Genomic DNA, 23,098 nt, shown 5'->3' with positions numbered 1-23,098 from the left:
TTATTTTTGTTTCTTTATTTGTCCCATTACCGCCTCATTTGCCTTACACCCATCACCTATTTTGTCATTCCACCCTATCACAATCTTCCCTTTTGTTCTTTCCTCCCCTCCCCCACTTTCCCCGCACTAGAACTTGCTTAAAGCCTCTAACATTTTCCACAGATGCTGCCTGACCTGCTGAGTATTTTCAACATTTTCTGTTTATATTTCAGATTTCCAGCACCTGCAGTGTTTTTTTTTGTTGCCTTTCCTAGTGAATCACTGTCTTGTTGATCCTGTCAACTCTTTTTTTAACTGGAGACTTAAATGTCTCCTTCTTTGGTTCGGTATCAATTTTTGTCTGATTACGCTCCTGGGCGCTATATAAATGCACGTTCTTGTAACATAGTTCTTAAGAGCAACAATCAGACTACACGGAGATCCTTAGCTAACCTTGCATCTTCAGGGTGGACCGAACTCGGGAAGGGGATGGAAATCAAGGAATAACGAAGCTTTAGCAAACATGAATCTTACAAATGCAATCAGGGTGTTTATTACAGACTTGGGACAGATACTCGCTGAAAACACTGTGCCGAAAATGTCACACGTTTATGGGCAAAAACCACGAGCACAAACGAGCTCAGGAATGCCCACTGCCTGTCCGCCCACAATGTTCCTTCTGCTCTTTCTGTAGTTGTTGACACTGTTGTTGACACTGCTGCAGCAGCTGTTGGCACTGCTGTTGGCACTGCTCAATAGACTTCGCGTGTTGTTGGTGTTGTTGCTGCTGCTGCTGCTGCTCCTCACACTGAACAATCACCTTGAGCGCCGTACCTTTCTTCACCAACTCAAATGCTTCAATGGACTGTTCCAGTGGGAAGCGATTTGTGATCAAAGGTTTCACATCTACCTTCTTTGAAGCCAACATGTTAATTGCAGTGGGCCACCTGAAATAGCCACAAAAAATAAGGTTAACATTTTAAGCCCATACACCAGGTACCATTTAATTCATTCATATTAGAATGCTACATTCCCCCATATTTAGAATTTTACATTAATTTACCAAAGCCCAGGGCGGCACAGTGGCGCAGTGGTTAGCACCGCAGCCTCACAGCTCCAAGAACCCGAGTTCAATTCTGGGTACTGCCTGCGTGGAGTTTGCAAGTTCTCCCTGTGACCGCGTGCGTTTTCGCCGGGTGCTCTGGTTTCCTCCCACAGCCAAAGACTTGCAGGTGATAGGTAAATTGGCCATTGTAAATTGCCCCTAGTGTAGGTAGGTGGCAGGGAATATCGGATTACTGTCGGGTTAGTATAAATGGGTAGTTGTTGGTCGGCACAGACTCAGTGGGCCGAAGGGCCTGTTTCAGTGCTGTATCTCTAAATAAATTACTACTGACGTTATCAGCTGAAGAACAGTTTTATCAAGACTGTAAAAGTAATTTTCAGGCAGGGTAGCACTTTCTCAGGCCGCACATTTGACTTTTTTTAATCAAAGAATTAAAGTATTAACTGATCAAATCAGTCCTCCTATTATACTTGCGGCAGAGGATGAGATAGAAGTTGGAGTTTGGAGAAATCGTGTACTGTTTTCAATCGTCGATTTTTGCATCTCCTTGCATCCACAGCTGCTTCTCTGCTATATAGGATAACCCACCTGCTCCCGTCTTTTAAAATCTATAGATAGGGGTGAGTGGTGTACAGAGATTTTCATCTGTACTGCCTGGGCACAGCCTGGCTGCAGGGCAGAGAGGAAAATTGGGGGAGAAGATTGCATGTCCATAACCAATCCCAATCAGCATTCCTTCTAGTTCAATGGATGGAAAGATATTCAGGCCATGTAGGGTTTTGAAACTGCAATTGCATTGTGCTTTGAGTACACCTGGACCTGCTGTAGAACACACATGCTAACAAAGGGAAAGTAAAACAGAATAAAGTGCAACAGCTTGCTGCTTTTGTCTCAATCTCTGTCTCACATATCTTATACCAAACTCGGCTAAATCTCACTCAAGTCTCGAGAATATCACAGGTGACTCCACGAGGAGGTGCCAACCTCTTTGCCAGACTTTCCTTTCTGGCCTCTCTCCAGGTGATGCTTTACATATAGTGGAGTAGCTGGATCATGTAGGTATGAAAAAGGTTAGTTAACTTAAGCAAGCATGGAACTGCAAAACAAATAAATCTCAATAAATACTGGGAATCAGAGCAACTATTTTCCCTACTAGTGGGTAGCTATGCAAATAAAGCAGGTGCCCTCAAAAAAAATTAAGACTTTGACAATTAGCAACTTTGGAATAAAATTGGGTGGATAGTTGTTGAAAAATGGGCAATGATAATCACCCTGTGTCAAGCGAACTAATTCCTGCAGAGATCATGGAGATGCCTTCAGTGGAACAGACATTTAAAAAATTTGGTAAAATCAGTTTGAGGTTATGACAGGTTAAGATTTTATAGTAAAAGGCACTATAATGACTTTGATTGCTATTTTTACTGTGAAGAGAATCTATCATTTTAAAAAGGAATCTATGTGACAAGAGATAAAATTCATAGCATTAATCCCCCTTGTGTTCAATTGTAACATTTTATTGTTGAGCCAGGGCTCCCATTTAATTGCTCTTGTTTGTATACCAATGCACTGAAGTCCAAGCTTCCCAGTATAAACTCAATGCTTATAATAGTCAGTTTTTGTCTGTCCAGACTTCTTTGATTGATCATTTTAAGGGGCACATCTGTTGATGGGTTTACTTGCGGGGAGGCAGTGCCTGGTGCACGTGGGGCACGTGTGGCAGTCAAAGGTTGATGGCAGTGGTGGCAGCAGGGTAGGGTATGGGGGCTTGGTGGAGAACAAAAACAGCAGAAGGTAAGGGGAGCCCAACAACAAAGTTATCCTGGCTGGAGAGATGGTTTCTGTTTGGGATGGGATTGATGGGAGGGACAGCATGGGAGGGACAATGGAGTTGGTTAGGTGTGGCAAAATGGTGGGGATGGTTATTTGATACAAATTATTATTCGAAAGCAATTCTTTGTTCCAAACTCCATTCCCTAGCTACTGACTCTATCCCTTTCCCTGGTAACAGTCTGAGATTAAGCCAGTCTGTTTGCAATCTTGGTGTCACATCTGACCCCAACAGGAGCTTCCAACCTCATTTCTATCCCTGTCTCAGCCCATCTGCTGCTGAAACCCTCATTCATGCTGTCGTTACCTCTACACTTGACTATTACAACGCACTCCTGGCTGGTCTCCTACTCTCTATAAACTTGAGGTCATCCAAAACTCTACTGCCCGTGTCTTAACCCACACCAAGTCCCGTTCCCCTATCGCCCCTGTGCTCACTGACTTACAATGGCTACTGGTCAAGCAACAATTTGATTTTAAAATTCTCATCCTTGTTTTCAAATCCTTCCATGGCCTCGCCCCTCCCTATCTCTGTAATCTCCTCTAGCTCCACAACCCTCCAAAATATCTGCACTCCTCTAATTCTGGCTTCTTGTGCATCCTTCATTTGAATCGCTCCACTGTTGGTGGTAATGTCTTCAGTTGCCTTGGCTCCAAGCTCTGAAATACCCTCCCTACGCCTCTCCACCTCACTTTCCTCTCCTTTAAGGCACTCCTTAAAACTTACCTCTTTGACCAAGCTTTTGGTTATCTGACCTAATATCTCCTTTTGTGGCTCGGTATCATACTTTGTTTTATAATGCTCCTTTGAAACGCCTTGGGACGTTTTATTATGTAAAAGGCACTAGATAAATACAAGATGTTATTCTTTGCGCTAAAAATTAAGATGAATTAGATTTGAATGAAAAAGATTTAGAAAAGCTGTCGGGTGAATTAAAAACAAAAAGACTTGCATTTATATAGCACTTTTCATGGCCACCAGACGTCTCAAAGTACTTTTAAAGTGTAGCCATTGTTGTAATATGGGAAACGTGGCAGCCAACTGTGCACAGCAAGCTGTCAGAAACAGCAATGTGATACATACCAGATAATCTGTTTTTTGGGATGCTGATTGAGGTATAAATATTGACCAGGAAACTGGGGCTAACTCCCCTGCTCTTCTTTAAAATAGTCCCAATATAGTAATATCGTGCTTGAATTCCATAGTTAAATAGGTTACACAGTTTAGATGTAGCAAAGAGAAAAGATGTTTCCACCGTGAGGTGTCAATTTCTTTATATTGGTGTTTACGCTCCACCTGAGCCTCCTCCCAATCTATTTACTTCATCTCACTGTCTCAGAATATCCTTCTATCCCTTTCTCTTTCATGTACTTACTTAGCTGCCCATTAAATGTATCTATGCTATTTGCCTTAACCCACTCTCTGCTAATATCAAATTGGATTATGCATGTTACAGTGCTGTAAATTTTATGTGATAAAACAATATCCACAGACCTCAGGCAAAATTTGTGGAACCATTAACTTTTTTGTTGTAAATTGCCTAATTTCTTTTTGATACTTACGTGTTACAGTATCTGAAAACCCCTCGGACGTCCAACTCTCGGGTTGTTGCAGTTATTAGGGGGGCGTTTGTATTTGAGGAGCCCATACCAATAAGAAGCAAAACTCCGCCAGACTTGGTAGCCTAAAAAGAGGAGATAGAACAGGAAAAAGTGACATTTCTTAATTCTAAATTTATCTTTTGTAAGGAAGATCAAACTTTACTATCCTGATAATTCAAAGTTGTTTCTGTGTTAATAAAACTGACATACCAAATAATTTGAATCAATAATGACATGGCAAAATTGAAATTTAGTGCTTAGTTGTACTCATAGTCATCATGTGAAAAACAAGGCGACAAATGTACTTTTCCTGTAATACAAGATCCTTGTTAAATAACAAGCAGTCACCAGACTTTTCTTTCGTCTACATGTCTCCCATCTAGTTAGCCTTAAGATTACGAACAATTAAAAGGGGGGGGGGGGGGAAAAAAAAAAAAAAAAAAAATCGAAAAATAGGCCGCCCACCCCAGGCCAATCAAGGCCCTTAAGTTGCCAATTAACGGCCACTTAAGAGCTATCGCCCACCTCCACGTGGATTTTACACGTGGCAAGTGGGCATCCTGGAGCCTGGAAAGGCTGTCAGGTAAAAGCTGGCAGCTTCTCAGCGCCCCAGGGGTGGGCCTGCTTCCCCAACCATCCCCAGGACCCAACATGTACCCCCTTTCCCCCCCAAATGACTACCCTCGCCTCACCAGGGCCCAACCGATTACCCCCGGCGAGGCAACCAAAACTCACCTGAAATCCCGGCTCCATATCTTCATCTGCCATCGGCTGGGGCTGCAGTCCCAGCAGTGGCCACCGCTCCCAGTGGCGCTGCTGGGACTAAGAGCGGCCGGCCCGCTGAATGGCCGGCAGCTCAATGAAGCGGGACTTCCTCCCTCAAGCAGGTGGAAGTCCCACCTCAGAACAATTAAAGTCTGGGGACTCGTAAAATGGGGGACGGATCCCCAGGCTAGAGGGAAGCAGGTTCGCCACCAACTTTAACGTCGGTGGCCAACTCCTATCCGTCCAATGTAAAATCCAGCCCAATGCCTCCCATACTGATTGCTCAAACAGTCAACTGCAATACATGCTGTGGCTCTGTGCTAAACCGGGAATGTCTCACGCTCAATCCCTGATCTATGCTTAATTATCTCATCTTTAATTGGGTAGTTATGAGGACAGAAGGCAGGGGGCGGGGGTCTAGCTTTGCCTTCCCTGTCCTGTGCTATGGAAAGTTGGGGCAGAAATGTACAGTTGCTGCTCCTGATTGCTATCCTGCATTACATAGTATATTGTTCCTATTGTTACACAAGAGCACAACCAACTCACTCACCATGAGCAAAACCATGGGGAATGTTAAATAGCACAGCAGTGTTACTTATCTATGAGTTTTTTTAGGTTTAATAAAGATCTACGTCTATTACTTAATTTTCTCAAATGGAGCCAATAAAAACTGGTTTACTCCCCAAGAAACACACCAAGCAAGATTCATAACCCTATTGAGGTCACCAAGTAACAGTGTGCTGATGGTTTTGATATCTTTTCCCTCTGGAAGCTGGGCATCCATTCCACCTCCAAGGGCTAGAGAAGATAAGACATTCACAGGTTTATCTCCTTTAGGCTACACACTAACCCAGGTTTCATTCCAAGAGGTGAATGAGCTTTTGTTCCAAGCACTTGCCATTTCTATTCCATTTTACAGTGTGCTGTGTCACCTGAGGAACCAGTGTGCTAGAGTAGAAGTACACTGCATAAAATCTCATGTCTTGTCTCATGTCTTTGGCCTTCTTGTCTCGAGAGACAATGGGTAAGCACCTGGAGGTGGTCAGTGGTTTGTGCAGCAGCACCTGGAGTGGCTATAAAGGCCAAATCTACAGTGACAGACTCTTCCACAGGCGCTGCAGATAAAATTGGTTGTCGGGGCTGTTACACAGTTGGCTCTCTCCTTGCACTTCTGTCTTTTTTCCTGCCAACAGCTAAGTCTCTTGAACTCACCACTCTTTAGCCCCGCCTTTATGGCTGTCCACCAGCTCTGGCAATCACTGGCAACTGACTCCCATGACTTGTGGTCAATGTCACAGGACTTCATGCCACATTTGCAGACGTCTTTGAAGCGGAGACATGGACGGCCGGTGGGTCTGATACCAGTGACGAGCTCGCTGTACAATGTGGCCTTGGGGATCCTGTCATCTTCCATGCGGCTCACATGGCCAAGCCATCTCAAGTGCCGTTAGCTCAGTAGGGTGTATATGCTGGGGATGTTGGCCGCCTCGAGGATTTCTGCGTTGGAGATACGGTCCTGCCACCTGATGCCAAGGATTTTCCGGAGGCAGTGAAGATGGAATGAATTGAGATGTCGCTCTTGGCTGACATACGTTGTCCAGGCCTCGCTGCCGTAGAGCAAGGTACTGAGGACACAGGCTTGACTTTTGTGTTCCGTGTCAGTGCGCTATTTTCCGACACTCTCTTGGCCAGTCTAGACATAGCAGCGGACGCCTTTCCCATGCGCTTCTTGATTTCTGCATTGAGAGACAGGTTACTGGTGATAGTTGAGCCTAGGTAGGTGAACTTTTGAACCACTTCCAGAGTGTGGTCGCCAATTTTGATGGAGCATTTCTGACGTCCTGTCCCATGATGTTCGTTTTCTTGAGGCTGATGGTTAGGCCAAATTCGTTGCAGGAAGCCACAGTCCTGTCGATGAGTCTCTGCAGACACTCTTCCATGTTAATGCAGCATCGTCAGCAAAGAGGAGTTCCCTGATGAGGACCTTCTGTACTTTGGTCTTCGCTCTTCAATGGGCAAGGTTGAACAACCTGCCATCTGATCTTGTGCGGAGGAAAATTCCTTTTACTGCATAAAATAGGTACTGTTGAAATTGGATGCGCTGCCTATCAACGGCTTGCCCAAAAACCTGCAGGCGTTAACTTATTTGGTCTAAATAAAATCAGTCCGCAGAAAGGACCTTTCAATTTAATTCACCAGTAATTTTAGATAAGATCCTGGATTCTTTAACACAAACTTATAACTTCCATATTTGGATGGAATTATTCACTTCTGTTGGTAGGATGTTGAAGAGGACCATTTTACCAGAGAGATCTTTTTTTTGTCATAAGATCCTTTTTTGTGCCACCGACATCTAGAAAACAACATGGTGCTCTTGCAAGGCTGAATGCTTCAAAGTGAAATGCTTCACTGAGTTATCCTTTGATCAAATAGCGGGCTAGCTACACATTCCTTTAAAGATTGGCATAGTGGCACCACAATGGTTATGAGAGATCACTCCACAGCCCTCATAGAGTAAAGAAAATCTAAATTTAATTTCAGAGAGACCCAAAAGAGGCATATGAATATACTCATGTCCCTAAAATAAATCTTTGGGAAGCTGAGTGGCATTGTAAGCAGTGTAGATGGAAACATCAAATTATAAAGTGATATTGATACATTAAGGCAAAATTGTGACAAACAGATTTCAATGTCGGTAAATGCGAGATCATCCACTTTGAACCTATAAAATGACAGAACAGGGTACTTTCTAAATGGTGAAAAGCTAGAAGCAGTGGAGGTCCAAAGAGACTTGGAGGTCCAGGTACATAGGTCATTAAAGTCAGGAACTAGTACAGAAAGTAATTGAAAAGGCTAATGGAATGCTAGCCATTATATATACACAGGACTAAAATGCAAGGGGATAGACGTCTTGTGTCAGGCAAACCCCACCTGCCAAGACTGAGGCACACATTATATCGCCACATGAACATTAAAACTTTAAAAATTGCAATCTCTGACTGGAAGGACATTTGCATAGTACCAGACAATGCGGAAACAAAGGGAGCCAATTCCTGTTCCTCCAATACACAGAAGTGGTTAAATCAGTTTTGATCACATAACTGGCTGTTGCAGAGTTTTTGAACTCCCAAACAAAGGAATTTCCAGACAGACAAAGCCGTGTGCTCATGGAATAAAGACCTTCTCCTGGGACTGAGAACATCTCCTCTCCTGCCTGCCTGCCTTCATCTCTTTCCACAGAACTGAATCTCATGAAAACACATGAAACTCAAAGAGAGAAGGGTTTGCCACATGAACAAAGTTTTAAGAAGATTACTGGGCCCCAATGAATCGCAAGATCATAGCTTCAATCAAGCACTACAGCGAGCTTGAGAAACAGTAACAAGATATTGCCTCAAACTGTTCTACTTATCTTTCCTTCTGCTCTTTTCTATTCCTATGTGCATGCTAGTGTGAGTGCGTCATATATCCGTAGGTGTGAACCGTATTAGAGTTTAAGTTTAAGGTTTTTAATAAATTCCCTCTTTCTGCTTTAAACCAAAGAAAGCCTGTGCGTGCTCAGTTCTGTGCCTTATAATTGGAAACTGTGAACACGGATTCACAAAAGGGGAGCATAAAACACAGTGAGTTTAAAATTAAACCCTGTTACAATAAGACCAGGTGAAGACAGCAAAAGTGCCTTAGATATTGCTCACCTGGTCGTAACACTTGCTTCAGCTATACAAATCCCTGGTTAGATCATGACTGGAGCACTGTGAGCAGTTCTGGGCACCACACCTTTGGAAGGATATATTGGTCTCAGAGGGAGTGCAGCACAGATTTCCCTGAACAACATCTGGACTTTAAGGGTTAAACTATGAGGAGAGATCACACAACTAAATGACCTACCCCTATTCTATGTTCATAAATCAGATGGAATAGACGATGCAGGATAGGAGTGCCCCATTGAGTAAACTTATTTGAAAAAGTTGGGGTACAGCAGTCAAATGGTTATGACCATAGGTTGTGAGTTCACTTCCATTACAGCAAGGAATGAAACTGAATTCAATATATGTTAACTTCTAAGCTGCCACCAGAAAAAAATGACCATGAAAGCCAGCAAACTGTCATAATAACCCAACTGGCTCACAAATCCCCCGCACAGGAGGGAACTTGCCAACCCTACCCCCTGTCTGGTCTAAATATGTGTCCAGTTCTACACCATATGGTTGACTCTTCGTTTCCTTAACACCACAAAGGATGGGTAATAAATGTGGCCTTGCCAGCGTCAAAACAAGTGGGTAGACATCCATTGCTAGCTAATCATGCAAAAGTAGCTGACTGCAAAACATTTGACCAAACATCAATTCTACAGCTTCAATACTTACATAGATAGCAGACTGGACACACTGCTCTGCCCCAGTGCATTCAATAGATACATCTGGCATAGCGCAAAGAGCAGTCTTCACTTTCTGTGCCAATTCTCGAGGGCATGTGTTTTTGTCCATTTTAAAGATGCAAGTGGCACCCAAGCACTTTGCCATGTCCAATCGCTCTTGCACCAGATCTAAAATGATTCAATGAGGCAGTGAGATCCCAAATGATTAGGGATAAATCTGCAGCAGAAGGTTCTCTAATTTTAAATGAGGACTATTTGCCTTTATCATGGATACATTTATAACAAGTGAAATTCTTCCACGCCCTTGAATTCCCCAAAGAGATACTAAAACAAATGTCTTGTTCTTTAAACTATACCACATAAATAGGTTTTATACAGTAAGGGACACCAGATCATAATAAATGTAATTCCGTATACGAGGTTAAGGACATTAAAAATTAGATACCCAAGTATCAAGGAGTATAAAGTTATTTTTGAACTTAAGAAACAGCAGTCAACATCGATTCAGAAGAGGAAGAACCCGCCTGACGCAATTTCTGGACTTCTTTGAGAATTCTCAAATGAATTGTGGTGAGCCTGCTGACTTCTTGTACCTCAACTTTTAAAAAGGATTTGCAGAAGTTCACCATTAAAGAATGTAAAGTTGTGGGAAAACAGGGTAAATCTTGGCTATTGTCATGCTAGTTCCCCACCTGCCAAGAATGAGGCACATTATTTTTGTCATGAACATTGATTTTAAACTGTTACTGGAGTGAAGAAAGGACTTGTTAAACAGATCAGACGTGGCTTGAAAAGTCATTTGCATATTAACAGTGTTTGGAAGGACAAAGCAGCCATTCCCTGACATTCAACCCACAATGGACTTTTGATCACCAGACGTTGAAGGTGGGAGAGCTCGCATTCCAGTTTGAGTGCTAAGTTGGCCAATTACACAAATGGACATGGTCAAACCAGCTAATCACATGACGAACCTGCTGAGCAACCTGAGTTTTTTGAATTTGTACAAACAGTTTGGGCAGAAAGCCTTTTGCTTCTGGATTGAAGACGTCTCCTGGCTGGCTATCCACAGCCTCTCCCGTCTGCTCCTATCTCTTTCTCATGGAACTCCAAACCCACTGAAGACACATGAACCCCAAGAGAGAAAAGTCTCCTACAGTGAACAAGGTTCTCACAAGAATACCGGGCCCCATCGAAAAGCAGGATCTACCTACAACCAAGGACTCTACAGTGAGCTCGAAGATCCGCAACCACAACTCTTCAGATATTGCCTCAAACTTTCACTTTATTTTTCTTCTGCTCTTCTCTGTCTCTATTTGCATGTGTGTATCGTGTATGCATGCTAGCGTGTGCCGAAAGTATTGATAAGACAGAGGGTCACAGAGAATAACTGGCAAGGAGGTCATGGGGCAAAGACAAAGAGTGTGTTAATGGTGTAGTGAAAGACAAACCATTAGTGCAGAGAGGGTGTTAAATGACAGAATAATGAAAGCCCTAGCCAAAAGCAAAACATGAAAAAAGTGGGCAAGCACAAGGTAAAAAAAATTGTAATGATGAAACAATCTAAAATAAAATGAAATAAAAATAAAAAGTACAAAGTAAAGCTAAAAAAAAAAAGGTAAAACTAAAGTGGGGCCCGTCATGCTCTGAAATTACTGAATTCAATGTTCAGTCCGATAGGCTGTAGTGTGCCTAATCGGTAAAAGAGATGCTGTTCCTCAAGCTTGCATTGATGTGCACTGGAACACTGCAGCAATCCCAGGACAGAGATGTGGGCATGAGAACAGGGGGGGGGGGGGGGGGGGGCATGTTGAAATGGCAAGCCACTGGAAGCTCGGGGTCATGTTTTCGAACTGAGCGAAGGTGTTCCGCAAAGCAGTCGCCCAATCTGTGTTTGGTCTCCCCAATGTAGAGGAGACCGCATTGTGAGCAGCGAATACAGTATACTACATTGAAAGAAGTACAAGTAAATCGCTGCTTCACCTGAAAGGAGTGTTTGGGGCCTTGGATAGTGAGGGGAGAGGAGGTAATAGGACAGGTATTACACCTCCTGCGATTGCATGGGAAGGTGCTGTGGGAAGGGGAAAAGGTGGTGGGGGTAATGGAGGAGTGGACCAGGGTGTCGCGGAGGGAACAATCCCTTCGGAATGCTAACAAGGGAGGGGAGGGGAAGATGCATTTGGTAGTGGCATCAGGCTGGACGTGGCAGAAATGGCGGAGGATGTGGTGGCTGATGGGGTGGAAAGTGAGGACAAGGGGAACCATGTCGTGGTTCTGGGAGGGAGGGGAAGGGGTGGGAGCAGAGTTGCGGGAAATGGGCCAGACATGGTGGAGGGCCCTGTCAACCACAGTGCGGGGGAATCCTCGGTTAAGGAAAAAGGAAGACATATCAGAAGCATTGTTGTGGAAGGTTGCATCATCAGAGCAGATGGGTCAGAGATGGAGAAACTGGGAGAATGGAATAGAGTCCTTACAGGAGGCAGGGTGTGAAGAAGTGTAGTTGAGGTATCTGTGGCAGTCGGTGGGCTTATAATGAATATTAGTAGACAGCCTATCCCCAGAGATCGAGACAGAGAGGTCGAGGAAGGGAAGGGAAGGGAAGTGTCAGAAATGGACCATGTAAAGGTGAGAGAAGGGTGGAAATTGGAAGCAAAGTTGATAAAGTTTTCCAGTTCGGGGCGGGAGCAGGAACCGGCACTGATACAATCATCAATGTACCGGAAAAATAGTTGGGGGAGGGGGCCTGAGTAGGACTGGACAAAGGAATGTTCGACATATCCCACAAAAAGACAGGCATAACTAGGACCCATGCGGGTACCCATAGCAACACCTTTTACTTGAAGTGAGTGGAGTTGAAGGAGAAGTTGTTCAATGTGAGAATGAGTTCAGCCAGGCAGAGGAGGGTGGTGGTGGATGGGGACTGGTTGGGCCTCTGTTCAAGGAAGAAGTGGAGAGACCTCAAATCGTCCTGGTGGGGGATGGAGGTGTAGAGAGATTGGATGCTCACTACTGACTTTTTTTTTTAAAAATGAGCTCAGTAGGAACAAAGACCCTAGGCAGCCATAGAAATGGGCAAACAGAAGGGAAACTTCCCAGAAAAAAGAACCACATGTTTATTGGGATGCCAAAAAGGAGGAAAGACTGGAGAATCTTGGCCTTGAAAAAGAGGCACCTGCAAAGTGATCTTAACAAAGTGTAAACTGCATGGAAAAGGTAAGATTGGAAAATTACTTGAAATTAAACTGAAAAAAAACTAGTATAAGGCAAATTTACGACTAAAATCATGAAGTTCTTTTCACAAATAAAATGATTAATACATGGACTCCCAATTGGAATAGCAGCACTGGCACTAAGAGAAGACAGGCTGTAATAAGTTTTAGGATTTATGAATGAATGGGAATGAATGAGAGAAATGCATGGGTTTTTCTGTATCTTAATTTTTTTCCTCGACCCTTTTAATGAAATGTGCTTTTCCCAAAGTGTGGAGGTGTCATTCTAGGCCCCCACCTGCCAAGAACAGGGCACATTTATTTTGTCATTGATTTTAAACTGTTACTGGAATTAAGAGAAGACTTGTTGAACAGATCTGCCGTGGCTGGAAAGGACATATTAACAGACAAAGCAACCATTCCCTGACATCCAACCAACAATGGACTTTTGATCCGGTTGACTGCTAACATGGCCAAATACACAAACGGACATGGTCAAACCAGCTCGTCACATAACTAACCTGCTGGGCAACCTGAGTTTTTTTGAATTTGTACAAACTTGTACAAAAATTTGGGCAAAAATCTGTTTGCTCCTGGATTGAAAAGACCTCTCCTGTCTGCTCCTATCTCTTTCTCACAGAACTCCAAAACCCACTGACGACACAAGAACCCCTACAGTGAACAAGTTTAAGAAGAATACTGGGCCTCAACAAAAAGCAAGATCTACCTACAATCAAGGACTCTACAGTGAGCTCGAAGAACCTTAACCACAACTCTTCAGATATTGTCTTAAACTTTTCCACTTTATTTTTCTTCTGGTCTTTTCTGTCTCTATTTGCATGTTTGTATCATGTATGCTTGCTAATGTGGGCATGTCGCATATCCGTAGGCGCTAACCGAATTATGAGTTTAATAATTTTCAACTTTTCTTCTTTAAACCTAAGAAAGCCTGTTTGTGCTGGTTTCTTTGCCTTATAATTGGAAAGCAGTGAACAAGGATTCACCAAGGGGAGAGCTAAAAACACTGTTTAAAAATAAAACCCTCTTACGGTAAGACCAGGTGAAGGCAGAAAGGGAACCCTAGACCTCTTTCTCACCTGGTCGTAACAGGTATGGAAAAGAAATTGGTTGAAGAGCAGAAAATGTTTGACAAGTTATTCTGGGGTAGGGTGTGGGATACTCAGGAAGGATCAATTTACATCAATGATAATTAACCATAATCATACAGGATGTTATATGTGGTCATGCCACATCTTAAGTATTGCATCCAGTTCTGGTAACTGAGACTCAAGGGAGACTTTCCCGCATTGGAGACAGTGCAGAGAACAGACATATGGCTGATTCTTAGCATTGGAACCTGAACTATGAGGAAAGACTGGAGAGACTTGGTCTTGAAAAAGAGGCACCTGCAAAGTGATGTTAACAAAGTGTAAAATGCATGGAAAAGGTAAGGTTGGAAAATTACTTGAAATTAAACTGAAAAAAAACTAGTATAAGGCAAATTTAAGATTGAAATCATGAAGTTCTTTTCACACATAAAATGATTAATACATGGACTCCCAGTTGGAATAACAGAGACAAAAACCTTAGAGACATACAAAATTATGAGAGGCATAGATAGGGTAGATAGCCAGAGTCTGTTTCCCATGGTAGGGGTGACTAAAACTAGAGGGCATAGATTTAAGGTGAGAGGGAGGAGGTTTATAGGGGATCAAAGGGGTAAATTTTTCACACAAAGAATAGTGGGTATCTGGAATGAGCTGCCCGAGGAGGTGGTGGAGGCAGGAACAGTAGCAACATTTAAGAGGCATCTGGACAGGTACTTGAATGAGCAAGGCATAGAGGGATATGGAATTAATGCAGGCAGGTGGGATTAGTATAGATAGGCATTATGGTCGGCATGGACGCAGTGGGCCAAAGGGCCTGTTTCTATGCTGTACGACTCTATGACTCTCTCTGACTCGATGACATTCACCTGAAATTAAGTGAAAGTTACAAACCCCCATTTCTGTAAACATTCTGAGGTCAATTTATCATTTTAAAAAACTGCTAATTTTTCCAGAATTTTTTTTTTTTGAGGTGCTATTGCCAATTAGACTTTTGGGGATAAGCAGTGAGCGAATAGGTAAATAACGTTGAAACACGGCATTTATGACCTGTAATCTGTACAACAATGGATCAAGCTTTATTCCCCATTCCTAATTTTGCTACAGTAGTGTTCAATCTTTTCATCTTCATTGACCTCTTCGTTACTCATTACTGCGTCTCACCAGCCACATGTAAAGTTATAGAAATTATGTAAAGTTCCATTTATCTGCATTTGTTTCAAGCTGCTGATATTAACAGATGTTTCGATTTAGTGTTTACCCACAAATGAGGCAGTAGCAAAGAGCAGTCCTTCCCAAACCGCCTGACGAAATCAAAATTAAAACAGGAAAATCCAAGTGGGAATTAAATGCACAGATAGAACTTAGTTGCCTGGGCTTTGCAAGCTGGGAGTGGGCCCAAAAGCTATGGTTTGGACAGCATCACCCCTTAAGTACACAAGCTCCTCTCTGCTTCATTGCTTCACCACAGAACAGCAATGTTATAAGATAAGCCAAAAAGACATAACATTCAGATATTTTAACAAGAAAAAGAACATTTTTTAAAATCACACAAAAAATATTCTTACCACAAACCACAATTGGACCTGCCCCCATAGACTTGGCAACAAGCAGATTCATAAGTCCGATTGGCCCTAAATGAAAGATTGACAGATCATTTGCAAAGTACTGGGACAGAGCTGTATTATTTATGCAAACAGAGATATCTAACATGTGAATGTCAGCTTATTTTGCTTGTTTCACGAACAGTATTTTTTTCTTCCCTTTCCCTTTATTTGTCTCCCACAATATGCATCACCCCAAAGACAAAGTCTGGGAAAACACCTTCCTCCAAGACAACAAGAGATGCATGGCCAGTGAGAGAAGAGCACCCCCTCACAGTGGGACACAACAACATAATAGAAAACAAGAGTAACTGCGAGAAATAACAGGTACTATTTCACCGGGACACTGAGCTCTTTAGTCTCATCTTTGTTTGATTCAGAAAGCTTTTCATGTCATTCCTTTACGTTTGGCATCTCTTGACATTGCCTGGAACTATCGGATGGTGGCCCACTTGGAAACAGAATATGGTGGTCTTGCCAGCTTACTTCATCCCTGGCTATCTCCACTTACCATATTCAATGCATGGCCCTGCCCACTGGAGCAGATTCCCATTCAGGATTACAGTATAAATACACGCAGTGCATTAACTGCAAGCAGACTGGAGTTGAAACTTTTTACTTTGAGTCGCAGTGCTGTAACCACAAGATCAGAAACGCTCTGAAAAATCACTCAATTAAGTTTATTTCAGAAGTTGGGAGACTGCAGGGCGCATCAAGTGACACACTTCAGAAGGGTCACCAGAAGCAGGTTTGTAAAATTAGCCCTATTTTCTATCTATATTATGGCTCAACTATCACCAGTAACCTGTCTCTAGATGCAGAAATCAACAAGCGCATGGGTAAGGCTTCCACTGCTATGTTCAGACTGGCCAAGAGAGTGTGGGAAAATGGCGCACTGACACGGAACACAAAAGTCCGAGTGTATCAGGCCTGTGTCCTCAGTACCTTGCTCTACGGCAGCGAGGCCTGGACAACGTATGCCAGCCAAGAGCGACGTCTCAATTCATTCCATCTTCGCTGCCTTCGGAGAATACTTGGCATCAGGTGGCAGGACTATATCTCCAACACAGAAGTCCTTGAAGCGGCCAACATCCCCAGCTTATACACACTACTGAGTCAGCGGCGCTTGAGATGGCTTGGCCATGTGAGCCGCATGGAAGATGGCAGGATCCCCAAAGACACATTGTACAGCGAGCTCGCCACTGGTATCAGACCCACCGGCCGTCCATGTCTCCGTTATAAAGACGTCTGCAAACGCGACATGAAATCGTGTGACATTGATCACAAGTCGTGGGAGTCAGTTGCCAGCATTCGCCAGAGCTGGCGGGCAGCCATAAAGACAGGGCTAAATTGTGGCGAGTCGAAGAGACTTAGTAGTTGGCAGGAAAAAAGACAGAGGCGCAAGGGGAGAGCCAACTGTGCAACAGCCCCAACAAACAAATTTCTCTGCAGCACCTGTGGAAGAGCCTGTCACTCCAGAATTGGCCTTTATAGCCACTCCAGGCGCTGCTTCACAAACCACTGACCACCTCCAGGCGCGTATCCATTGTCTCTCGAGATAAGGAGGCCCAAAAGACAAAGACAAAAGATTATGAACATCTACACTGAGCTAACCAAAATCTAGAGGTAACCTGCAATTAGGGATGAGGGCGCCATTGTAATCCATCACAAACACCAACATTTCTCTGCAGACATCACATATCAACAAATCGATTTAAGAACCTATGCCATATTTAGTCCATATTGTGAATCATCGACGCAGTCATCTCCATTGCTGAGCCTTCAACCAAAGCTATGGTCATACTATCTGGCAGTTTCTGAAATTGGTTTATCTATGTTTGTTTTTGGCTTATTCCAAATTCTTTTTCGATTGACTAAGGGGGATCCTCCCCGCAGCGGAGTCTTTTCCTTCTTGATCTCAACTTAAGACAAGGCCAAAATTTGTGACAATTTCTCATAAATCCATTTAGTTGCTGATATCAGTGACAAGAAATCTGCATAAGCAACTGCCTACCTGCCCCAAAGATGAGGACCTTTTGACCCATACACACTCCACCTCTACGACAGGCATGAATGCCAACAGAAAGAGGCTCAATCATTGCACCTTCCTCAAAGTTCACACATTCAGGAAGCCTGAAACAAGGAGACACTACAAATGTTAACATTTCCTTACCATTTGTTATGTAGGAAGTTTTTCAAGTCATTCCTTATGTTTAGCATCTGTTGTCATCTGGAAAAGTATCAGATGATGGCCCACTTTGAAATAGAATGTCTACAGAAGTGCTGATGGTGTCTAGCTTCATCCCTGGTTATCTCTGCTTACCCATATTAAATGCATGGCCTTACCCACTAACACTGTTCATTTAATGAGAAGGAATATAGTAGTGTGGAATTGTGACAGAGAGGAGGTAGAGCCTCTTTTAGAATGTTGATGCAAAACTATTTTAACTAATATATTTGATGTTGTACTTTATGTGGCTTTGATAGTCCATTCAAATATCAATTTGAGGGAATACAAAATAAAAATAAAATAGTCCACTGGTTGGGGTTGTTTCAAGGGTATACATCGCAGGTTCATGTTAATAAACTGTTCATTGTTTCAGTGTCTTACTGTAGCTCATTACTCCAATGAAAAATGCATGAATGAAATGTACATGCATATCATTGTGATCCTACCCTCGGAAAATATGTTTGGCATTTTGTTTTTTAAATTTGGCAATTAAAAAAAAAAATTAATAAAAAAGGAAACATTTTCGGGGGTATGGGGAAAGAATGGTTTTGGGAGCTGGCACAGGCACAGTGGGCTGAATGTCCTAAGATATGATTCCACAAATGTTTTATCTTTTAAAAGTCATTATAATTTACCAGGGATGTGGACAGTTTTCCAAATATTTCCCAGCATTCTCGGCACTTTGAAGTCCAGTTCACCTAATTGATTTTTTTTCACTTTTCACAATCTGGTGTCCATTTCCTGCTGTCATATATTTATATAAATACGATATATTTATAGACGGGAAGAGATCATTTGATACAATGTAAAGAACACTGAGGGGGTGCAGTTTGCAGTCCATCGCTGGTCATTGGGGACGGATATAAAAGTGAGTGTTTAGCGACGTATTCAGTCTCTGATTAAAATAAAGTCTGGGTTGGTGGAAGGGAGGGGGATAGCTGAGCAACGTACAGATAATTTTACAATAGAGACAGAATGTACTCTATACCATGGATTAGCTCCTGGGATAGTTAATTTGGTCTGGTCTTGCTCCTAATGTTGCAATAAGGGTTAGTACTCATTACAATTTGAGGTCTTAAAGTACTGCAATTTGTTTTCAATGATCATGCTCAATACCCATAATTAGCTGTTATACTTAATCTGCACATGTAGATAGTACATTACCTGGAACTAATAACTTTCCCAAATGCAGCCATCTATGTACTTCATACAGACTTGTGCTACATTTTTAATTACACTGTTTCCAGTTTAATGAGCTAATGTATTTATTTGCAGCTTAAACACATAGTAGTATTAATAGAAAATTACTAAGGATACAATAATCACAAGTATACAACTCTATTCTTAAGGGCCTAATTCACGCTCTTGATCTCACAAGTGAGCACAACAGTCTTTTCACCTAATAATCACTGTTAACATTGATCCAATATCCATGCATAAACACTTTCAACAGGAGCCCCTAGAAAATGGTCAGGAACAGCCCCGGCTACATTCCCAATTCCCAAACTCAGCAATGCTGAGGTCAAGTGTAGTAACCCCCTACCACCAGGGGGAAGACAAGTAAATATAAATGAGGAACTCACTTGAAACAGTAGTTGGCATTGTGGACATAGTACCGACAAAGAGTTCCATCATCAGGAGGAGTAGCACAGAAGAAAATCGACGGAGAGAGATTGTAGCGTCCAATTTTGGAAAACTCACAATTTTCTCTTGGGACACCAGGCTCAATAGCAACTCTGTCACCTATAGCAGAGGAAACACTTGTGAACCATACTTTTTTTTTTCCCTTTTGAGCAGCTACTCTTTGTGAAAAGAAGTTATTAGTGGTGTGGAATAGAACAGTCCTATTCCCATATAGATGTAGTGCATCAACAATGCACCTTATCAGCCACCTCAAAAGAGCACCAGTGTGACATTTTCTTTCCCCCTCAATTAGACATTGTTACTGTCCTTTCAAAGTGAAACCATCTATTTAGTGTCAAACTATCAGCAGTTTTGTGCCTGTCCAGAGACAGAATAATCTAGGATGACGTCATAACTGAGAGTGCTGCAGACCAAAGCCCTGTCTTGGTCTCTCAGCTGAATATATTTTTAAAAACCCCATGGCACTATTCAACGAAGAGCAGAGAAATTCTCCTCGGTGTCCTAGCCAATGTTTATCTCGAAACCAACATCATTAAAACAGATTATCTGGTTACCTCATTGATCTTTATGGGACTTTATTGTGGCTGCTGTATTTCCTACAACAGTAACTACACATTAAAAAGTAATTAATTGGCTTGAAAGCATTTTGGAACATCCTGCGGTGGCAAAAGGCGATATATAATTACAAGTTCATTCTTTCTTTTTGATAATGTGTCTTTAGTGGACTGACCTATTTTCAGGTTTTGTACTCCAGCTCCCAATTTATGTACAGTCCCTGCAGCTTCATGCCCCAGAACCATTGGTTTCTTTACAACAAAATCTCCAATTTTTCCATGTTGCCAGTAATGGACGTCGGAGCCACAGATCCCGACCGAATGTATTTTTAGCAGGACCTCTGAAAGTACAGCACAGCAAGAAAATTAAAACAATTGTTTCAAACCAGAATCCAACCCTCAGCAGAAGAACATTTAAAATTAAAGCTTGGATGCAAATCCTTTCAAACATGAGACATGCCTTAAAAAAAGATACATTTTAAGGTTTAATGGAAGTGGTGCAATTAAATTGGTAGCATTCTAAATTATTCAAATTTGCTTTCTGTGAAGAGAATTGGTATGATTCAATATTGTTTCTATCAACCATGCTTGATGCTGTATGCACTGATGAAAAACTATCTAGGAGAGAATACACAGATCAACTTGGGGTCTTGCAAAAGGAGATCTTTCAACTAATAAAAATTCCATGTTAGCAATCAAACAGCCCCTGTAGCGTTGACGACGTCTCCCCTTGTAACTGAAAGTACAAGGAATAGCTGGCTGTTAATCTGCAGCATGCGTTAAGTTCCTAAAGCAGCAAAGGTCACAAGAAATGGGCATCTCTGTAAATTTTGTGCAGGAACAGGTAAAAGAAGGAAACCAGACAGCATACAGTCATTCCATTTATAGTTTATACGTGACTAAACCAACGGGAAAAAAAATTGCTGTGCAGTAGCGCAACAGGTTAATCAAGGGTGTGGCAGTAAAGAATAGTTGTCGAGCTGCATCCCATAAGGATATAATGATGTATTGCCTTGCAGTTGGGTTTACTTTGCTTGGTTACCAGAGTTTGCAGAGCTGACAAGAATTTTCCACTGGGGGATTAGCAAAGAATCTCGCTTGCTTTTGAGCAACTAGGAAACAGCTTTAGGAAGATCATTTCTCAATAATCCACTTCTCCAGGTCATCAACCTGCATCAGCTTGCATGAAACTGTGTTCTCATTATTTACACCCATCAGTATAATGCTTCAAGCATCCTGACCAAGTCGTAGGGGAATCTTACTCTAAAACATATAGAACTTTTTAAAACAGGGAACAGGAGTGCTAAAACTCTACATGCCATTCTTCAAGAACTGTTACAGAAGGTAGCAAATCTTATGACAAACATGTAGTACCCAGTAATAATGAAGCACTTATTCCAATCCAACTATTACTTAACCTTGTGCCTGAAGCATCTTCTTCAATATTTGAGAATGGTGGAATTACAATTAATGATTTGAAAATCCTGCAACACATGGTATAATAGTACTAAAGTCTGCACTGTATTACTGTCCTATAGGCCAGGGCAGTAACCTGTGCTTTTTTGTACAATGAATGTCTCTAAGATAGGCTGCAGAGCCTGAAAAAGGTAAAATAAACAATTCAAAAGAACAGAGGAAGACTTTGTTCGGGAAATCTTTTTAAGAGCATGCTTACCACCAGCGCCTGGTTCCGGAATGGGACGATTTTCCTGTGGAGAGAAGAAATGTACTTTGTGATGGGAACAAACAGAGATTTTAGTACCAATTTTCTTTTTAGCATGTTTTACATCAGCAGGCCTGCTAGCCTGAATGGTGAAAACCGTGTGACCTCCTCCTCCACCTCCAACTTCTCCTTCGGGTCATCACCACCTCCCAACCTCCAGCACCTTCCACAAAAATTTAAATGCAACAGGATCACAATGGCAGTAGCTGGCGGGAGTCTACACACAACTTTATGTAATTTTATTTTAGTAGCATGCAATTAAGTAAATCCAAAGAAACAGTCTCAGTTTAAATCATTATGAAAGTCTTGGTAAGTGTAATAACATGGAATTCCAGTCACCAACTATCATAAGAATTGATTTTAGCTAAAGTAACTCCCACTGCACACAAGTCCATCAATAATCAAACACTGCACCAAATTAAATATTTTTCCTCTTGCAACATATGTATTCTTCCACATATGTTTCTATGAACAGTTGCATAAAACATTCACATAGACTATCTTCAGCCCTCCTGTTTCAGTAAATTGCAGCCTTTTAAAAAGCAACAACAATGGAATGCATCTCTCAGAAGCCCATTTGCAGGATAACACAAGTACGATACGCACACGATCACAATCCGAGTACAGGATATATATGAGATCATAATCTGAGTATGTGATCTGCATCACAATATAAGTATATGATATCATAGCATTGTACAGAAGGAGGCCATTTGGCCCATCAAGTCTGCACCAGCTCTTTCAAGGAATAACCCAGTTAATCCCACTCCCGGCACCTTTCCCTATAATCCCCACAATTTTTTCTCCTTCAACTAATTATCCAAATTCCCAATGAAGGCTACTATTGGATCTGTTTTCACCAGCCTATCAGGCAGCACATTCCAAATCTTAATGATTGGTGGTAGAAAACACTTTCCCTCATGTTGCCTCTGGTTCTTTTGACAGGCTCCTTAAATCTATGCCCTCTGGTTATTGACCCTTCAGCCACTGGCTCTTCATAATTTTAAACACCTCCATCAAATCTCCTCTGAGCCTTCTCTGCTCTAAGGAGAATAACCCCAGCCTCCCCATGTAACTGTAATCCCTTATCCCTGGAACCATTTGAGTAAATTCCTTCTGTACAGAACAAAGATCACAATGTGAGTACATGATAGACAAGATCTTCAGCTTTCAAGGCAAAGAGGTTACCAGTTTTAAATCGCCTGGTCCATGGACCACCACACTTAAATTCTCCGACATCTTCAATTTCTTAGCCCTGTGACTCGTGGTTTCTGAATCGGTTGGAAGGGAATTGGAGTAGGAAGTTCAGCTGCAACGTTCCTTTCCTATCGAGATAACGTTATCATTGGTCAGTTTTTCCCGTTTTCTGCGTTTTTTCCCCTCTTCTTTCGCCCAAGCTTATAACACACTCACT

General features: G+C 42.2%; 1 protein-coding gene across 1 annotated transcript; it reads right to left on the bottom strand.

Moving 5' to 3' along the window:
* Positions 1-619: 619 nt before the first annotated feature.
* LOC137350538 (sorbitol dehydrogenase-like) lies at positions 620-22,923 on the bottom strand. Its single transcript, XM_068015198.1, has 9 exons — positions 22,873-22,923; positions 21,637-21,670; positions 20,138-20,302; positions 19,347-19,506; positions 17,548-17,666; positions 15,498-15,563; positions 9,607-9,785; positions 4,436-4,557; positions 620-926 (listed from the first exon to the last, which is right to left on the bottom strand). Exons 1-9 carry the CDS (start codon positions 22,921-22,923, stop codon positions 620-622), a joined length of 1,203 nt encoding a protein of 400 aa, XP_067871299.1.
* Between the last annotated feature and the right edge of the window lie 175 nt (positions 22,924-23,098).

Source organism: Heterodontus francisci, chromosome 35 (genome assembly GCF_036365525.1).
Source record: "Heterodontus francisci isolate sHetFra1 chromosome 35, sHetFra1.hap1, whole genome shotgun sequence".
Taxonomy (NCBI): domain Eukaryota; kingdom Metazoa; phylum Chordata; class Chondrichthyes; order Heterodontiformes; family Heterodontidae; genus Heterodontus; species Heterodontus francisci.
The sequence above is the reverse complement of the archived record's forward strand: the minus strand, read 5'-3'. Positions and strand labels throughout refer to the sequence as shown.

Excerpts from the sequence above, each read along its gene's own strand:
- LOC137350538 (XM_068015198.1), bottom strand. The coding sequence starts at position 22,923 with ATGTCGGAGAATTTAAGTGTGGTGGTCCATGGACCAGGCGATTTAAAA. Across the intron at positions 15,564-17,547 it reads GGTCCTCATCTTTGGGGCAG|GGCCAATCGGACTTATGAAT; the intron begins GTAGGCAGTTGC and ends TCTTTCATTTAG. Across the intron at positions 927-4,435 it reads GTTTTCAGATACTGTAACAC|GTGGCCCACTGCAATTAACA; the intron begins GTAAGTATCAAA and ends TGGCTATTTCAG.